The sequence below is a fragment of the Electrophorus electricus genome, chromosome 3, assembly GCF_013358815.1.
Source record: "Electrophorus electricus isolate fEleEle1 chromosome 3, fEleEle1.pri, whole genome shotgun sequence".
In the NCBI taxonomy this organism is placed as follows: domain Eukaryota; kingdom Metazoa; phylum Chordata; class Actinopteri; order Gymnotiformes; family Gymnotidae; genus Electrophorus; species Electrophorus electricus.
The window spans coordinates 27094963-27115490 of NC_049537.1; the positions used below are offsets into that span (position 1 = coordinate 27094963).

At 39.7% G+C, this 20528-nt stretch overlaps 3 protein-coding genes across 4 annotated transcripts in view; 1 reads left to right on the plus strand and 2 right to left on the minus strand.

Moving 5' to 3' along the window:
* Window positions 1-4498: 4498 nt before the first annotated feature.
* tdh (L-threonine dehydrogenase) lies at window positions 4499-9095 on the minus strand. The gene is made up of 10 exons (XM_035524753.1): window positions 8988-9095; window positions 8124-8186; window positions 7347-7546; window positions 7108-7150; window positions 6945-7015; window positions 6340-6489; window positions 5733-5905; window positions 5557-5647; window positions 5083-5352; window positions 4499-4979 (listed from the first exon to the last, which is right to left on the minus strand). The coding sequence occupies exons 3-10, from the start codon at window positions 7534-7536 to the stop codon at window positions 4840-4842; spliced, it is 1128 nt and encodes a 375-aa protein (XP_035380646.1). The 5' UTR covers window positions 7537-7546; window positions 8124-8186; window positions 8988-9095; the 3' UTR covers window positions 4499-4839.
* A 1490-nt stretch (window positions 9096-10585) lies between these two features.
* mtmr9 (myotubularin related protein 9) lies at window positions 10586-19754 on the minus strand. Of its 2 annotated transcripts, none has more exons than XM_035524164.1 (11): window positions 19671-19754; window positions 18932-19129; window positions 18604-18712; window positions 18203-18328; window positions 17917-18090; window positions 17603-17820; window positions 17081-17242; window positions 16195-16336; window positions 15747-15967; window positions 14643-14794; window positions 10586-12285 (listed from the first exon to the last, which is right to left on the minus strand). In XM_035524164.1, the coding sequence occupies exons 2-11, from the start codon at window positions 19111-19113 to the stop codon at window positions 12122-12124; spliced, it is 1650 nt and encodes a 549-aa protein (XP_035380057.1). In that variant the 5' UTR covers window positions 19114-19129; window positions 19671-19754; the 3' UTR covers window positions 10586-12121. The 2 variants fall into 2 exon arrangements, with proteins under 2 accessions (XP_035380057.1, XP_035380058.1); XM_035524165.1 differs by lacking the exon at window positions 19671-19754 and adding an exon at window positions 19560-19653.
* The window catches only part of xkr6b (XK, Kell blood group complex subunit-related family, member 6b), a 37391-nt gene continuing 35929 nt past the window's right edge, over window positions 19067-20528 (plus strand). Inside the window, exon 1 of the mRNA XM_027025122.2 lies at window positions 19067-19202. The gene's annotated coding sequence lies outside the window, so the exon portion shown is untranslated. The remainder of the gene's footprint in view (window positions 19203-20528) is intronic.

Genomic DNA, 20528 nt, shown 5'->3' on the forward strand with positions numbered 1-20528 from the left:
TGTGCAGCTACAGGAAGCGCAGAGCATGGTTTGTTTTAAAAGAGTATTACTGGATGCTACTAAAAAAACTGCGTGTCTACGGCAAAACAACTGCATTAGGTCACTCATAGAGTTGTCACATCTGTACATACTGCAGTATATAAATTTGATCTGCACATATCTTTGCTGCATTTGCCCAATAGAAAGGTAATGAACAGGCTCCTAACAAATTCCATTAGAAACCATGATCTGTTATTCAAAAAAAAAAAAAAGTATTAGTAGGTCTGTTGACTGAATAGGTCTTTAATAGGTCTGTTAATTAAGTATATTCTTCAGTCTCTAAGAATATACTTCTGCAATCTCTCCGATGTAAGACAACTGTCCTCTAAGCAGTTGTCCTCCACTGGTATAAATGTTCCAAGAAATTTTCTTAGCAGTTGTCTTCAACTGGTCAAATTTTCAACTTAAACCTGTTTAAATTATTCTTAGTTTTATTATTACTATAAAATAAACATAAATTTCCAAAATACAATGACTCTTAACAGTTGAATGTGCTAGAATATGATTGAATTCGAGAGGTGGAACTGTGTCGGTCATATCAATGCATTTGGGTCAAGCTTTTTAAAATTATTATTTTGGCATTTGGCAAAACTACAAATGAAAAATAAACCATTACAAGAAGTTATTTGCAGCAAAAAAACAAACAAACAAAAAAAACATGACACAGCAGTTCAAAAGTAATGACACAATATATTTTTCAATTCTATACTGTAATGTAAAAATACACTTTCAGGCACATGAAATGCTAAACAAAACATTTAATAGTTTTCATGTTATTTATGTATTAAATAATTCTACTGTTTCAAGGTTCTCTCCACAGTTGTAATGGTCTTTGCAATGCCTCACACTAAAGTTTGAGAATTTCATGTAAATGAGTCTAACAGAATAATGGGTCATAATGGGTCATTCTGAAAGAGACAGAAAAACAAAGACAGAACACTTCAGGCACTTTAGGGAAATTCAGGGATTGTAGAGATTTGTGAAATGAATTTGGAAGATGGCCCTGTAGGTCTATGTAACCCAGTGTACAGCCTACTTTGTATAGTACATTAAGTTCCCATTGCTTCCTATTTATTTGTGAATTCTCATCAGTTTTACTGTAATTAAATATGTATTTCACATTTATTCCAGTAGAGCTACTATATAAAATTAGAGTAAAAAAATGTAAATCCCTGTTCATCTACTGGCTGCAGTGACACAGGATGCATGTTGAGAGCACCACCATAGTGTAATGGTATTCATGCCTTTGACACAATCACCCCAGCACCTCTAGCTGGTCTGGTGGGGAAATACAGAAGGATTAGGTGGTAGTAGGCTTATTTTATACCGAGGGAGTTTTGGGTGGTTAATAAAAGGAGGCAACCTGTAATCCTCTCTGTATCTGTGACTCTCACACATGTACTCGTGCTCTCCTGTACTCTCCTTGGGATGTTTGTTTTTTGTCTTTGTTGGATAATAATAAACTTTAAGGTACTGATTAAAATGATTGGGTTTTTTTCTTCATTCTTTCATGTTGTGATATTAAAAAAGCATGCTCTGAAAAAAAGTACACTTGAAAATTCTGGTAAAATGGAAACTCCAGTGATTTATTCTTGAACATCTAATCTAAGACATATATATCTTGTACATCCAATCTAAAAACTTTTCCAATGATCTTTATATGGGCTGAGGAGACAGTTACTTAGTGTTCCCACAGCAACTAGTTACCATGTGAATAACAGCTGCCACAGTGTTTTAGCATTTTCCTCTAAGGAACATTATCAGGCTTGTTACTGCACCCATTCACTCAGTGTAGGCTCACATGCTCTGATATCTGACACTCAGTACCCAGTGCATCACAGAGAGTTATGTCTAAGGGGCATGCATTCTAAGCCTATTCTGTTGGTTTGAACACAAAAGTGCGCACACACAAGACTTTGCAGAATGCAGATTGCCCAACCAGAAAGCAGAATGGAAAATAGAAGGGAAAAATAACCTGGCACTTTCTGATTCATCCAGGCCTCTGAACACCAGCTGCCACGTGCCTGGTCCATGAGACTATTTTGACTCCGCAAGCCACTTCTAGGAAACTCAGGACAGTCGCTCAAATTAGGAGACAGGGACTCAGATGTATAAGCAACACCTACATGGAGCATGTAGAGCAGAACTGCTAGATGGGTGGATTTGTAAACCCATGCTATGTAGTTGCTTTATTTGTAGTTGCTTTATTTGCCATAATGTTTATATTGAACAAGACACAGGAAAATATATGAACAATAATCAGGCTAAGTCATGATAAGATTTCATTCAAAGCTGACGCTGTGTCTAGTGTGGATACACATGATATTTTGATTTTCTGCCATGCACATTATAGGATTTACTGCTAAAGTCTATTGTATTTTCTGGAAATGTTCTAAAAACATTCATTTTTATTAAAAGGATAGGTTTATGGAGCTTTTAATGTGTAGGTAGACTCTCACAAATAATCTCAAAAATATCCTTGACATAAGACAGACAGCGACAATGCTATGCTTTGCTTTTGCAAAGACTGCGTGCATTGCGTTTTCTGGCCCAGGTCCACCAAGGCCAAACGCAGGTCTGGCAGCAATGCCAGACCTCAAACAATTAAAACTTTCAAACAGTGCAGTCAAACCTCGACTTTTGTAAGTTCAACTGTAAAAAATTGATTATTTGTGAGTTTGTCACCAAAAATTTACATTGGAATTTTTGGGGTGTTTTGCAGTATTCTGCAGAAAATCGCAGATGACATGCACAGAATAGAAAAGGTCAGAAATGCATAAAATATGAGTATTATTATTAATCTAACTCATCATTTCCTACCCTAAATATATATAAAATTTTATTAGAAAAATTGTATCATAACATCTTTTAAAAACTGCAGACTACACACTCCATTTGGGCACACTGTTATTACTATTTAACAATATTAGTCTGTTAAACTGCATTTGTCATATTGTTATACAGACTAGACTTCTGTAATCTGATTAGAATCATGTGTTAAATCACATGCTAAATGCAAATAACAATGTTACTTAAACAAATGTCATCATGAACTGATGAATGTCCTGTTTTGTTTCACAACTGAGAGACAGGAAAGCCCAAAATTTCTTAACACCTCTTAAGTAAACTAGTGTACATGGCAATACTGCCCACATTTAGCGACTCATGACAAACAGCAACACAACACAAACATGGCTATTTGTGCTTGCCAAGCATAGGCTCATGTGTTAGCATGAGGTACAGTTTCACATGGATCATTTGACAGTAAAAGTTGTCACAAAGTTAAACATGTCTTCCTTATCTGTCTGGCATTACACATACCACAGTTCTGATACTGTGCCAACAGGCCTCTTTACCCAGCAAGTGCACACTGAATTACTGCTTACTAATCAAATAATGCAAAACATAGGGCCAATAGAACAGTCTAATAGTCTTAATTCTGAACACATACAAAGTAGTTGTTCAAAACATAGTACTTAAGTGGATGCAAACAAAATTGGTTTCTGTAGCTCATGTCTGCCTGTTGTAACCCATCCTCATTGCATTACACTTCGCAGTTTATGACATACTTACATAACCACCACAGGAACTTTATCTAGGGGCCTATAATTAATCTTGGCTCCTATCAATCAGAAAAAGTCCAAATCTTCAAGTGTATTTACATTATATAATCCACTTTTTATTTGTATAAGTTTGCAGTCTAAATGAGCCAGACTTTGTCCTTGAACAACAAAGAAATGACATTACTCTAAAGTACTAACAGGCTTTCACATTGAGCAGTTAAAATTATCTAAAGTTGGTAACAGTTAATATAAGTGTTGCCTTTAAGTTTAATTTAGTTAATTTCAGGGCTGAATGAACAAATGAAATGGAGAGAGCTTACATGAAGAAAAGGCTTTAATTATTTATGTGTCAAATGTGTTGAGCAGAGAAACTGCTCCATTTCCAGTTTCAAACAAAAACATGATTAACATTGTAAGGAAAACATATGAGAATGTCTCATACAAAAAACAAGCAATTCAAGACAATTTTACTACTTTAAGTGACGTTATTGTTCACTAACCCCGAGAAAAAGTCCATTTAATTTACATGCTAGCAAGCTAAGGTTAGCAAGAAAGGCCCTGCTTCAGTTCCAGACCCACCCTTTGATCCATTTACTGCTTCATTTCCTTTATTGAAGGAAATTAATTCTATGAGCTCCTTAGCTTCTCCAACACTATAACATTGGAGTCCAATGATATAGTCTTCTTTCAGGAAAACCTAACTTAAGTATAATCATTAAAAAAAGTTAAAAATAAAGAAAAAATTAAGAAACAAAATGTGGTGGGGAACAGAGCTTAAGTAGTGAGCATTCAAAAATCAGCAGCTGTCATTCATTTGAATGAGAGAGAGAGAGAGAGAGAGATATATATCTATATCTATATCTATATCTATATCTATATCTATATCTATATATATATATATTTATTTATTTATTTTTGCCAGAGAATAACCAGGCTAAAATAATCCATGTACAAAGCACCAAATACAGGAAACCCCAACTGGGTCCACACCCATGTGCTGAAGGATCCATGACATGGCTGTAGATGAGTGATACTGCAAACCACCCAAAGCAAAGCAGCTCTTCCTTCTCAGAGAAGAAGGATAGCAGAGCGCTTACTTTCACACACCTTCTCCAAGTGGAGTGCATTGGTCAAGAGACAGAGAGCAAAAGGACTATGTACAGACCAGGGATCTCCCTTCTCCAGAGCTACATTAGTCTTTACAATATGTACAAAGTCTTGTTCTCCTAGATGGGGCTCAGGTGGCTTGGGCAATCTGGGACTCTGAGCCGATGAAGTTGAGCATCGTCTGAACCAACTCTGGTAGGTCGTAGTCATGTTTCCAGCCCCAGTCATGACGGGCATTGGTGTCATCGAAGTTCATTGGCCAGCTGTCAGCTAGATGCCAAAAACAGATTAAAGCATGACACTGATGTACAACAAGAGTGATCATTTAACAAGAGGCCTGTTGGCCAGCTTATTTTGCCTGTTTGGTTCCTACCTATACCCTGCCGCATAACGTCGACTTCATATGTGACCTGGAGATCAGGTAGCTGTTTCTGGATCTCCTGAGCCAGTTCCTCTGGAGTGAAACTCATAGCATTGATGTTGTAGGTACGCATGGTCAGCGCCTCAGCTGGTGCCTCCATCACCTCGATCGTAGCCCGCAAACAGTCATCAATATACATCATGGGTAGCCGTGTGTCTTGCCTGAGGTTACACTCAAACTTTCCCGATTTGACGGCATCATGAAATATCTGCACAGCATAATCTAAACAGCAAAGAAAGACTAGGACTTAGCATCAAATTCAAATTCCCCATTAATTATTTGCAAGTTTTACAGCAAAACTGGTAAACAAAATCGTCATAGGGAGTAGCCCTTAATATGTGAGGACCTTTACAGCTGCAGATGTCCAGCAGATGTGTCCTGACCATGGACTGAAAATGTGCTGAGTGTAGGTGGACATTTTTGTACCTGTTGTGCCTCCACCAGGTTGGGAGTCTGCAGAGATGATACCAGGGTAGCGGAGACAGCGAAAGTCGAGGCCATAGCGTTGATGGTAGTACTGTGGTGAGAAAGGCAGGAGGTTGGCATTTGCTGACATTCTGAGCTGAGTTAATGTGGCATACAGGGCAAAAAACATGACTCACCTCCCCCATTAGCTCGGCATGGACCTTGGAGACACCGTAGATGGTGCGAGGGCGCTGTACACAGAGGTCAGGGGTCGGATTCCGGGGGGAAGTGGGGCCGAAGGCACCAATGGTACTGGGGACAAACAGACGAAGCCCATGCTCTGCGGCAATGTCCAGGATGTTGTGAAGACCTGTGACGGTAAAAAGATAGAAACTTAATGAGGAGAAAAAAAAATGTTCTTGCTTAAATGCATATATGGCTACCAAGGTGGCATTTGATCCTAAGACAAGATAGATCTTGTAAATACTAACATACAAACAAAAAACAATTAAACTATCAATAAATAATGATGGGGGGGGCCATATTAAAATAGTGCAATTCATTTATCAAGTTAAGAGTTTGTCATGCCTCTATATTCACATCGGAATGAGCTGTCATTTCTTCTGGTTCATGGTGCAACACCACAGCTGCTCAGTACACAGGACTACAAAGTGCAAATGCATATTACAGCAGTGCCATAAGAGTGCAGAAAAAGCAGGAAATGTAAAATACAGAACATTAAGCACAAAAGGACACTCATTGAGCAAGCCAACAAGTAAAGTAAAAGTACTAATGCAGACCTACCAGTGATGTTAACTGCACGAGCCAGGGACACATTGGCCTCGCCTACAGCACTGAGGAGCGCACTGTAGTGCACCAACCACGTGATGCGGTTGTTAACTACGATCTCTCTTAGATTCTTGTAGTCCAGAATGTCTGAGTAGATAAAGGGACCTATGGGGGCACAAGAAATTCTCAAAAAGAACACAGAGCACGTTTAAACACCACAATCCACCACCTAATCTGTGCACCACTGTACTGTTACCAGATACTACATGCTACAGTATAGCAAACCATGAATCTTTAAAACACGTTTTACTCCCTGAGGCATAACAAGTTTTCATATAAATAAGTGACAAATGTAGAGGATTTAACATTATGAAATTCACATCTTTATTTTTGTACAAAAACAGTTTTGTGCATGTAGAGTGTCTACAAGTGTGATATCAACTTATCGTGAGAGAAAAGAAAAGCTTATCAATCAAATATGATTTATTATGCTACAAAATTGTTTATTATGTTGGTACTAGCAACTACAGAAAGGCAATGCAAGGCTATGAATGTACCCAAAAACTCTCAGATCAGGTTTAATAGGTACATAACTGAAACTGACTCAAGAGACCACTCACCACTGTGAAAGACATGGCTGGAAGGTTTCCTGATATCTGAAAGGATCACATTGTTCTTTCCAAACCGCTTCCTGTGATTGGGGAAGTCAGACTGGATATTAAAAACTCCGACAGTCCAGGACTGAGAGGCATCATACTCATACAGGTTTTATGAGGCCCTTACCTCAACAATTTTGCAAGCCCCACACCTAGCTGCCCAAGGCCACCTGCAAAGGGATGAAAAAGCAGATCAGTCAAACGGGAATAGCTGGAAATGAGGCTCAGAGAACTACAGGTCCCAGAACAGACCATACTGACATACAAGCAATGTGTTCTTATTGTGTCATAGTGGCAGTGTAAACAACTCTTGATGGTGAGTCATGGAATTTGGGCAACAGTGAATGCAACAGATGACCATCATACCTGTGATAAGGACTTTGGGATGATCTGTTTCAGAGAAGGACACGGAGTGAAAGCTGGCATCAGAGCCAGGGGGGACTTGGCGGGGGGAGAAGCTAATACAGCGTGCAGTCACTGCCAAAGGCTGGTACCCACAGACAGGGGCCTGAAGTGCCTGCTTGGCCACCGTACTCAGAACTCGTAATACTGGCATCTTCAGTTACCTGTAAGTGGAACATAAGAGGAAGAATGCATTTTTATGAGGAAACCAGTGTGCTTCTCTGAGTGATGACACACTGCACCCCTAGAACGCATGTACAGTCTTTTTAGAATTACAAAATGAAGTATTCTCTGATTTAGGACTGAGATTCACCGTCAGTGTTAGATTCCACTTTCTTTTTAACTTTTGTTAAACAAAAACAGGTAGGGTAACAAGACAATCTGATATTTAACAGGAGCCAAGATAGAGCTAAACATTACGATGATAATGTCGTAGTAGCAAGAAAGTTATACCGGACAGAAGGCTTCAGAAAAGTTTCAAAGTAATTGAAGTAGACTTAAGTTACATTACCGTTGTGGAATTCGGGTAACAGCCAGTTCGGTTCGAATTCTAAAAATTCTCGATCCAATAATTCCAATAAGACGTTTACACCATGCACCCACACCCGATAAACAGACTAAAGAGACTATAGGCCAAAACTGGAAAACCAACTAGTCTTTTTGATATTGTAAAACATGGGACCATATTACTTAGAAACAAGTAACCCAGTCTTCACTAACTGTGTATGGTGAACGCCTTACCTTGTAGTTTTGGGCTGGAAAAGAACGATGTGCGTAGGTCGAGATTATTTATACTGCCTTACCCTTGAAAGCAACCAATCAACAAAGGCGTATGAGAAGATAAAGCCACGAAAACAGTGCCAAATTAGATGAGTTGGCATGGTAACAACTCTATATAGCGCTATATAGTAATGTAATGTAGTCTAATGATGTCCATCAGGGATAAAACATCCCAAATTCTAGAAGATGATGGATCAGGAAACTACAACACAGTAAGACCGCCTAAGCAGGACTACAAATACACTGCCACACGCTTGAATAATGAAAGAAACTTTCAAATAACTTAATATAGTATAAGAGCAACAATACCAGCCAAAGTGATGCAGGTAAATGGGGTTAAGAACATAAAATTAGACTTAAAATTAAACAATCCACACATCGTCGTCTGGATCGTTTCACTTAGCAGGCGGAGGGCTACTGTACGTATATTTGGGGAATGATGACGAATGAAGCTTTTCTGGAAGGCACACCCAGCGAGCACGACAAAATATGGAATATCTTTTTTTTGGGGGGGGGGGGGGTAAAAGCATCTGCTCATCTTTTTCCCCAAATCACGAAACAAGTTTAGCGAGAGGAAGACGTGTAACCATTACATTTGCAACACATGGGTTTGGCTAATGCAATTGCCTATTGTTGTCTACAGGCAGCTCTACTATCAAATATATGGGGCTAAGACGAGGAACCACCACACTGCTTTATAGCTAGAGAAATCTAGCTACGAAATCTGCGCCGATACCAAGCCAAAGCAAGTCAGGCCATATACAACCAAAGGAGGACCTATTATTGTATCAATATTCCAATATTAGATTTCAATATTTCACTCACCAATAATTTACTTTAAACGTGAAACCGTGAGCCGTTTGCTTGCTGCACACGATGTTGTCTTTCACTGGTCCTCCAAGTCGACGTCTTTCCCCAATTGCATCAGCTTTCAGCGGAGGCTCTATATCAGGAGCCAGCTGGTTTCAAGAGAAGCCGGCTTTCGCTGTGATTGGCCCAAACTCGGAGGTGCGGTCTACTGCCCCCCCCCCCCCCCCCCTCCTGCTTGACGTCTTTGAAACTGAAGCGTGTGCGCAGCGCCGTGCCAGAAACACGGTCCCACCTGCTCTAAACTCATCCATTAGCGCGTTTAACCACACCACTTGTTCAGTGCTGTAGGGGTTTTTAGATAGCGTGTTTCATACACAAGGACATTAAAAGTATAAAAGGAGAATTGGTTTTAAAAAAAGCATAACTGAAAATTAAGTTACACAATAAAATGAATCAACTATGCAAAAATAACTGATAACGAAAAGGCAAGAGTTAAATGTGCAATGCTGAAAACAACTCAAAATTCTCACACCAACACTGCAATGTTACATGCACATACACCTTACGTTTCAAAATGAAGGCCTAATAAATGTTTTAAAACACATAATGCATAATAAATGTAGTTATAAGTAATACACGAGTAATAATCAAAACCCCACATTAACTCAGTATTTCAAAAACCTGAATGAAAACTATTTATTCCTTTTGTTCATGTAGCAATGGCATGACTAGACATCTCTATATACTGCTCATCTGAGGTTGTTTTGCTTTCACCTGTGAATCAGGCTTGTTTTTAAAGACAGACATGGTTTCTGAGCAGGACAGTTCATGAATGATACACTCATTAGGAAACACCTTCCTTGTGTCAACAGAACTGAAAACGAAAACTATGCTAAACGAACCCCCCTTATAAAAATAAACTGGTTAGACTCACTCGCCTCTGGACACACAAGGCATGAATGGTTTCTATTTATCGCTTTCTTGAGGCAAACATGGGTCACATTATACGTGATGGTGCATATCTGAGTAGTGAATAACTCCAAAACTACTGGACAATTCAAAAGTGAGCCTCCACCAAAGGAAAGACTTGGCACTTAACTGTTCATTTATAATTGGTAAAAATTAAGTCAACCGTAGAGAGAAATATAACCTGAATCGACAAGCTGCATAAGCAAATACTGGCAGAATGAGAGCAGCATTCAGAAAACTTAGCCACACAATTCAAGTACATGGCTGAATTGTCCAACGCCCTGATGAGATAAAAGCCTGCCAGTGACATGGCCTCTTGGGAGACAGAGTGGAGGACAGCAGGAAACGTGAGGACATGCACTGCCCACATGGCCCCTCACAGACCCCGCCCCCCCAGCAAAAACTCCACACTTCTGCTTCAGGAACCAGAAAGCTGAACCATACGCAACCAAACATTTTTAGGCCGTGACCTATTTGCCCACAATAAGGATTCGGAATCAAATAAATGATTCAGAAATAGCTGCATGTGGAATTTCAGATTATGATGAGAGAGATCAAATTGTAATCAGTAACATTGGTTAAACATATTATCCATTTAGGGGTGAATACTATGTACATTACTAAAAATATAGCAAATGCTGAACTTACACTCATGATAAGTAGCATTTATTGAGTTTGTTGAATTCATACCAAAACATAGCATCTGCATTGTCATTTTAATGCCCACAGAACATACATCAATTAAAACATATACACATAAAAAATGTGCAGTGTGTTGCAGACAAATATAGCCATTGAATGCAAGTACAAAAAACGGTTCACTTTCAAGGCACTGCACTGAGCAGATAGCTCAGAGCAGTTAAGCATATATCATCCAGTAAGACCTAAAGGCCTGCCCCTACCATCCAAATATTGTGAGTAAACAGAGTATAGAATACACTAAATATTTGGTTAACATTTCAGTCTTTAATCTGGTTGCCATTCAGGTCAATTATATCCACAAAACTACCACTAATGAGTCAAACCATATCTCATTAACGAAAAGATGACATTGAAATAGGGCTTTTCCCCATTTGCTGTATTGGTCTTGTTTCGCGCACACCCACCCCCTTTCTGAACACAAGCTGACTTAAGAACATTCTAGGGTGCCATGGTATTCACAATAACAATTCAAATGACCTTTTGTTAGTCACTGTAGAGCAAGTCACACCTTTTTGGGAAATGAGACCCTGCTTAGTACCCAGGCTACTCAGTTTATGCGAAACAATTGAAAGGTAATGAAACACCAGAAGGAATTCAACAATACAGAAGGCATTATTTGCTTAGTGAATCCCTTAAGTCTTATGGCAACAATATGACAAAAATAAAACCCAAAGAACAAAAGGAGACACTGAGTTACAAACTAAGAATGTGCATGTGTGAAATACATGGACCCATGAATCTTCTTTGTCCTGCTGCTGAGCTTCTCACCCAAACCTGAATGACAGGATTATGAGTTTAGTCATGCAGATAGTGCACATAAAAAGGAAGTCAGATGAATAATCTTATTCTTGATACCACATTGATTGTAACCAGTTTGTAAAAGCCATATGCATGCTAGTCATGGTTTGACTGTACAGTTCTGACCTCCAAAACTCAAAGCTGTGCTATTTCCCTTTTAAAAGTCTTGAAATGATCCTGACAAGTTATCCAGAACTGCCATACAACGAAGGCATGGCCACAATTTCAGAAGTCAAATGTTTTAGGGTAGTCACTGTCCCTTTGTCTGAGAAAGTGAAAATAACTGGACAATTCAGTGTAGACACCCACATCACAATGAATCTTCTCAAGTATGCAGCCATTCTTTGTTAATAGTGTTTAGCGAGTGAAATGTGCTCCAAAGCCACAGACATATACAGTAGTGTTAATATAGTGTGTGTTTAAGGGACTAAGCCAGGAGAGCGACACATTACTACAGCTAACGGACTGGTCTCAGCAGAGTGAAGGGCTAGTGAGAATCAGAGGCGAGAGGTAAGCCTTACAGTAACTAAGAAGACTTCAGAGAAAGCAAAAGTGAAGAATGACTGTGTAAGGCTGTGTGTATGCACAGGTGTACATGAATGAGGAATCTCCGTAGTGCTGAAGGGGAACTGAAGAGTAGCGCTCCGTTGAAATCTCCCAGTACACTCAAGCTGCCTGCACTAAGGAGTCTGCGGGAGTGCGTCTTCCGTCTCCAGCTCAGCCAGCTGTCTTCTCAGGCTGTTCACCTTGAGCTGTAGCTCCTTATTGTATTCAATAATATGGACCATCTCCTCATAGGCCTCATCCAGACACTTGGTGGAGCGATTCCAGCGCAGGAACACGCCTGTTGTGGAGGAAAAAGGAAGGTATGAGCCACTTATAAGAACTGAGAAGTTTGTAATTTGTTAAAAATACCCAGCATGGATTCATTTCAAATTCTGCTTAAAAGGTTCTTATACCAAACATACTACACATTAAAATAAAACAAACAAATCAATAAAAATTAAAAAAAAAAAAAAAAAAAAAAAAAAAAGTCACAAGTGAATTTGAGTGACCCAATCACACGATGGCTTGCATCATCAATGGCATACCAATGAAGGATGGGTCCACAGGCCCAAAACTGAACATAGAATCTAATTAGTAGCTACTACCCCATGCCAAGTGCATGGCACTTGGACATCTTTACAGCATGCACAGATAACCACTCATGACATGAGATTGTATTGTGGGCTTGGCATTACCAGCTGCTGTCTCATTAGACCTAGTGTTTCCAGTGTCACAGGGAAGAAAATGTGTCTCCCCCCCAAAAAAATCTCTCTCTACTCTGAGACTGTTCAAAACAATTGTAGACTGACTCCTTGTGTTGTTAAAAAGAATTAAATAAAATGCTTTGTTGCTGCTGAATGAACTTTTTGATTCTATGGAACTGAGCTCTTTTTAGAAAGGATATTTCTAGCATGAATCTTTTTAAATGGCTTAAAGTGAATATGCAAATCCAGTTGCCTTCACTGGACAATTCAAAAGACCTGGACGGTCTTGAAACCATTCACACTTATTCAAAGGCCTTAAAAACTGGCTGTTCAGAGTGAGAAAGCAAGAGAATCACTTCACATTGCTGCCATGCTGTTAGTAATGTCATCAAAAGACAGTGCCTAAGTGGGGAGTTCTGTACTCTTAATCTGCTTCAGGCTCATTTCTGCCTCAAAGTACCAAACGGGTGTGACTTCTGTTTAGAAAGTCATGAGGAATGCTCTGCCTCCAAAAAGACTTCTCCCATACTGCGAGTAGGTGGGGAATCTATCCACTAGGTCTAAACTTGTCTGTGAGTGGGTTGAGACCCACTCCAGTGACTCCTCTGAACACAAACGTTCCTTAAAAGTCAGTTGCCAGACAAGTTATGTACCTGAAGCAGTCGTATACAGAATAGGAAGAAAGGACAAGGACAATCGAGTCCTCTTTGTGATGCTTTTTTGTTCTTGGAAACAAGTATGAATTAAACAAATTAAACAAATTCCGCTGAAAGCTTCATCAAGTTCAAGCAGATGAACGAATCATCTAGACCATGCTGAAAGAGGCTCTTCACAACCCGATATCATTTTTGTTTGAAGAGCATGTGAGACAGTGCTCCAGGTTACAGTTGATGTTTTTTTCTTTAGACAATGAGGCATTTAAATATTGTATTACACACACTTGAAAATAGTTCACTACCTATAAATTTTGCTCTTCAAATACAGCTATCTAAAAATATAACTAATTTTAAATAAGAAATTCGCCTAGTTGCCCAAGTCCTACCTCCAGCTTTTTTACATGAAAATATTAATAAATTAACCCTTAGACCAGTGCTGTAATTGTTCCATTGTCATAAGACAAAGAGGCATGTGTTGCTTTGGTCACCATAGGAACCAGTCAGGCTAAAGTCCCAAGCATTTTACAAATAATCTGACAATTATTTTCAATGACTGGAAAAATGTCAGTCATCCTATCAAACAGTCATTACTGTAATTAGGACCTACATATAACAACAACAACAATAATATCTAGTACATAAACATGACAACCATAACTATAAGCATTTATGCAAAAAGGTATAATGAAGTTCAATTGTGCCCGATTCTTACTACACTAAAGGTTGTACTGAATTTGGACACTGCTGCCCCCTAACGGTTACACAACAGAACTATGTAGAACAAACCTACATGTAAAAAAAAAAAAAAAAAAAAAAAAGTTAAAAACACATTCAGTTATTAAAAGCATGCACCCAGCTGTATGTTAACACAAAACATTAACCTTCTGTTTTATCAAAGTTTACGTTACTAAAGCGAATAAATCCATTACTAGGAAGCCAGCCAACCTCCATCACGCAGAAAGAGCAGGAAAGCAACTATAGGGAAATACAAAGCAGCTTTCCCAAAGAAGATACACACAAATAAATAAATTAACATGTTCAGCAGAGGCTCTTGTAGAGAGTGACTTAAAATGGTGCTTTGTTGGCTCCATGGAAGAAATCTTCAAGAAACAAACAAGGGAAAAATGAAAGCCAAGATCCCCATAGCCAAATACAAGCGCAACCCAAGATCCATCAGCCGAGGAGGCTTCAAGTGGTTCCTGGGGGATCACGGCTGTGGGTCTGGTGAGAGGCAGCAGGCCTGTAGGGGTAGGCGTTTAGGTTAGTCGGTGCCAGCAGGCGAGTCTGTTCCTCACCCTCCCACAGCAGCAGGCTCTGAGGGGCGACAGACGGCCAGATTACCAGGCTGTTGGGCTCGTAGAGTGGATTGAGGAAGCGCTCCAGCTCCTGAGGCCTGTTCACCCACGACCACAGGGACACAGTCTTCTGGGAGAGTTTCAGTTTCACCCTAACTCAGATAGCACACACAGACAGCACAACAATGGTGACGTCTTGTAAAATCCTATAGAGACTAGACAGCTACACATTCTTGAGTCAGGAGTCACTTAACCTTAACATGAGATCCCAATCAACACAATAGTTATTAACTACTTAACCATGGAGCACACTTCTGATGCTGATATAAACAATACAGGCCAAGCAGGAAAAAAGCAGTGATTCTCCAGACTGACTATAACTGGTGAAAATTTAGCAACAGTCTATCAGAGAAAAAATACAGCAAATTGTATTCCTGATAATGGGCTACAGCAACATTGGGATGACTATTCTGTGTCCCACTAACGAAAAGATATTAGAAACAATGTGATCTCACTAAATACATTTATAACAACTTGGATGACCCAAAATTTAGAGCTGATGTGGCGTTTTGCACTTGTACATCTTCTTAAACCTTAATTTGTACAGAATGCAATGACATCTTTTGTTCATACTAATTTATGCTGATCGGTGCTAAAAGATCTTAATTCCATACCAGAAAAAAAAAACAAAAAAACCCCAAAAAAAAAACACCTGCTGAAAGGATCCTGAAATGAACATTAACAAATTGTAGAAAAAACCAGACTATGAAAGTGGCAGCTCAACCCCTTTTGATCCATGCTAAACTGCAGAACTGTCCACATCACTTGAAAAACAAACTTTATGTTTATTTTACATATCTAGTGTTGCTTCCAAAAGATCTGACTTGTAGTGTATACATGACCAACCAATGTGAGAGATTTTATCACAGCAGGAATTTGGTCTAGTAGACTAGGTCTAGTAGTGAGAATAAATGCAGAAACAAACCCTGTGCAACTGTGGGATAGTGAGACATCAAAGTAAACATAGATATTATGCATGCACCACTCAGCAGTTATGACTGGTCTATTAGGACTGGACCAGCCTCTGCACAGGGAGCCACTGACCTCTCGGCTGCCGTGGTCCCCAGAAAGGTGCCAAACTGGGAGGCGTAAGTGTGTTCAAACAGCATAACCAGGAAGTGCTCGTTGAACTGGAAGGAGCATGGGAACTGGCGGAGGATCTGCCACACACAGTCCAGGAAGAGCAGGAAGACGGGTGCCTCGCTCCGCAGCTTCTCGTTAGAGTAGGCCGACTGGGCACAGCGCTGCTGGAACGGGTGACCTGCCTGGGGTCAGAGGTCACTCACGGTCATGGGACATTAGACATTAATGGGACTGGCTTTTTTTAAGATAATGAAACGATGAGAAAAAGTTCATTTATTTGTTTTTATTTTTTTTAGCTGGGATTTTAGATTTCTGTGGATTTGAGTTTGCAAACAGGCTCTTCTGTTTGCAAGATGTCATAAATGTAAGCCCTCAGCAAGTGCCACTCCCAGCCCAAGGTGCTACCCACCTGTAGCCACTCGCGCTCCACCAGGGCCTGGAAGCCACGCACCGTTCTGCAAGCTGGCTCCAGGATGATCTGGGCCAGGGATGTCACCTGCAGTGTGGAGTCTGTGCCCTCTGTCCCATGGACCAACACAGATGCACCTTCTCTGAGGGCACAAAGCCAGGAGGACAGACCCAAGCAAAACCAACAATACAAGTCAACTACGGATAGCAGTTGTTCATTTATAAATGCATTTTTTTTTCATCAACCTGGCTCACAAATGTTGTAAGGCAGATCTTTGAGTGCAAGTCAGTACCTCTCCCAAACAACAAAAATACTAATAATACTAAACAGTACAGTAAGCAATCATTCACAAAAATGTCATCATACACACTTAAGCACAAGAACAATTATCAAAAATAAACAAAACAAACCACAGAAATTAGTCCACATTCATGAAAACACAAAGAAATGATTTCTTATTCAAAAGCCCAGGAGCCCAAAGAACAGTAATGAGCTGTAAGCCAAAATGAGTGTGGAACACAGCAGAACCAGGATTCTATGAACTTAATAATGATTGCAGGCTGAACAGTAGCTAGCAATTATCTGACAAATGGGCTTTGCAACAAGTGCAGCATGAAGCAAGGCTATAACAGAGCCAGTAATTAGCTGTGAATAGATCTACCAGGATAAAAACAGTAATTAACACAGTCATAAACCAGTTACACCTAGCTTTGTTCTAAAATAGGCCTCAGGGTTCGAGGGAGCATCTGCATGCAGGACAGTGACAGATGACTATATGTATGCATGTGTGTGGCAGGGGTGTAACAGAGACAGACAGACAAAGAAAAAGTGGGAGAACACAGAAGAGAGACACATACACAGGTATAAAAAAAGGCTAAATGCTGACCTGTCGATGCACTGAGCAGCAAGACAGGCAGTGGTGAGGATCTCTTTAACCTGACTCTGCCAGTTGGAGGCCTCCAGCTTGCTAAGCCAGCGGTCCATGCTGTTAGAGTGGTCATTACACGCTTCCACTATCTTAATCAGACTCTCCTGTAGAATATTGGTCCTATGAAAGAAGAGATCACATTACAGTAATCGGTAAAGCATGCATTATACTTATAAATAAAAGGAAAGATCAAATTTGTCAAAATGTTCCATTGTCTCCTGCTGATATCTAGTAAATCAACTGTGACAACTGTGACATTAGCTGATCGGTTTTTCACCCAGTTATCCATAAACATCCAAGTCATCCATAAATAGTTAAGCCAAGTATTTGATTACAAATACTAACAAATCTTAACTATTAATCATAAAACCCTAACCCAAAATACAACTTTGACAGCACACCTAAAAATCATTGGTTGAAATTTCTTTACACCAAATCAGATACCTACTTACAACTCATGGAGTAAAAGTTTCTAGTCACCTCTCAATGGCTTTGTGGATTCTTCTCCACTGTGGATAGTTGGCCTCCTGTTCAAAGCCACCTCCCCGAGCCTTCGCCTGTTGCGCTACAGCGATAGTGCGTGTGTCAATGATGTAACCGCGCTTGCCTGCACGGAGCGTGGCGTTGATCAGCTTCTCATCCTCCTTACAGCGACGCCCACTGGTTCCAGTGAGAGGCTGGCTTGCTCGCATGATCACCTGAAGACAAAGGAAGGGACACCACAAGCACATGTCTAGTCTTGCCAAATGGATGTCTGTCAGATGGAACTACAGATCCCATAGTGCATGGCTGACCATGCCATTCTTCTTGTGGTAGTAGCTGAGCACAGGGAAGCGTCCACCATGGCGAAAGGTAGCAGCTTTGCACAAGGAGTCGTCATCTATGTCCTTGGGCACAGTAACCAGTGCTGGGTAGGAGGGGCAAATGCTGAAGTCTTTGTTCACTTCACTAAGCCTCCACTCATCTGTCTGTCCAGCACAAACAGCAAAAAAACAAATAAATTCAGGCTGCACTCTACAACGTTCTTTTTAAATAAGCAACAGACACAAGCACAAGCCTATAGAAAGAGTAAACCTATACCATTGATTCCAGTTCTTTGAAAGCTTCCTCGGGTAAGAACAAGTTCCATCCATCCTCAATGACCTCAAACATTGGGCGGTAGAAGAAGGGATACATCAGGGAAACGGAGTCAAGTGTGGACAATGCCTAAAAAAAGAGGAGCGAGCAGAGAAATCAGTCCAGCCCAGGTTTTTAAGTGGCTTTTTTTTTTTTTAAATGTCTTTTTTTAAAAGCTTTTAATTCTCTGGGACTTACAGAATATAAAAAGATATGAAATAGATAAAAGTAGAACTCCAGGATTAAATAGAAAGAGAACACAGCACACTGACAAACTCAGGGTATCCAAACTAATTGATGACTTACCATTCCCAGCAATGCTTGCAATGGACTGCATGAATTGTGAGTGAAAAAATTAAGTGCACCTCAATGGAGTTGGCAATGTTGAGGCACTCCTCCATCCCAGGTATGTCCAACTGAATGATTCGCAGGTCCTTGCATTTCACAATAATTGTTCCAAGAGAGCCAATAAATCTAAAACAGAAGGCCATGCAGAAGATCTCAGATCTGTGGTTAAGTCTTTAGCCGTGCATTAACAGCCTGACATTGTCTTAGGAAGATCACAGTAACCTATCTAGGCTTAACATTTTCATTCACAATAACACGGCTACATTGTCCGTATTTACTTTTAGTCATATTACCAGTATAAGCAACGAACCACATTAGCCCTGCGGAACATTTACAGCGACATGCCTCTTTTCGATGGCGTCGATGTTAGCATGAAGCAGCCAGAGTTCTTCGGTGTTGTCCTGGCGAGAGGACAGAATGAGGTGGTGTCCTGTCAAACACAGAGTTCCCTCCACGGTGGGCAGAAAAGGACGATGGAGGACAACGCCATCCACTCGCGGAGTCTTGATCAGCTCCGCGAATTCCATTCTGGACGTCAAAAGCCTAAAGACGGGACGACGAAAACGTGTCAGCGCTCAAGAAACGCGAGAGAGGCCGTTTTCTGAAGCACATAAAGGTAGAGTCACAATGTTCGTTGAGGGTACTCATCTGTGGCTGGTATTTACTCACAAGCTAGCTGGTTAACAGCTAGCTTAGCTATCTGGAAAAGGTGGTCAAATTACAGAACCAAACGCAGTAGCAAGGAAAATTAAACTCGCATGACAGCCATGTAATCAAAATGAGTGCAACAGACGTTAACTATTCACGCTACGATCTAGCTATGACAGCTTTTTGTGGTGATTTAGCTTGTCCTACTGGAGTACTACGACATTGCCACCTTTTACACGCAAATGTAAAATAAATGTGAGCATGCATATATATATATATATATATATATATATATATATATATATATATATAGACACACACTAACGGTTAGCTAAGAAACTGCTGCAGGAGTAAAGACAACTTCGACAACACCGTCAAATGCTACTGTTTTTTAGAGTTTATGGTTTAAAATTAGCTAGCTAGCTAAATAGCTTACTCCTAGTCCACCTGACGCCTCTTCCTTTTTTTCTTTTTTGGATTTTACAGAGTGTTTTGTAGCGCAAATTAGTATAATATCGCCACCTACTGTTTGGAGTGAAATGCCAGAAAAAGCTAAATAAATGTAATTTAACAATTTGCTAATTGCTTATGAACTTATAAATGCTGTTCTAAAAAGTGTTGTATGAAAGGCAGAATAACAACTGAATATTAACTTAAACTCATCAACTCACAGCAAGGTTATTTTAAAATAGCATTACTTCATAGTAAATTGGAATATATATATATATATATATATATTCTGAGCAACTTCTTGAACTTATTCTGTAGTGTTTTCTATAGTGTTTATTGTAATGACCATTATATGGAAAAGTGAGGTTTATGTAATTTTGAAACGTTTATTTTAGACCTTCAATCAAAATCTAGGAGGGACATCTGCCAGCAGTGGCTTGCTAATCCTGGTTCTAGTATTGAAAAAGTCTGAAAGATCTGAAAAAGTATACTAGTGTGGATATTCTGTTCTCATAGGTAATATAGCCTCAATATTGCAAAACTCTTCTTTTGTTCTTGAGGGGTAAACTGTGTTTTCCTATTGTTTGTTCTAATGTAGTCTCTCAAATCCATAGCTTGTCATATTTCTTGTATTCAGTTTCCATGGTATAATTAGCTATTGACCTTAACAAATAGCAAGAATACAGAACCTGTCTTGGAAAAAAAATCACTAGGAAAAAAAAATCCATGAGACTGTGAGAACCTTGTTTGCTTGACTGGATTTCATGTATCAGTTATGGAAAATAATACACTTATATTGCACTTTTGAGTAGGTTAGGTAGTCTACCCTTTAATTCTTATTGTA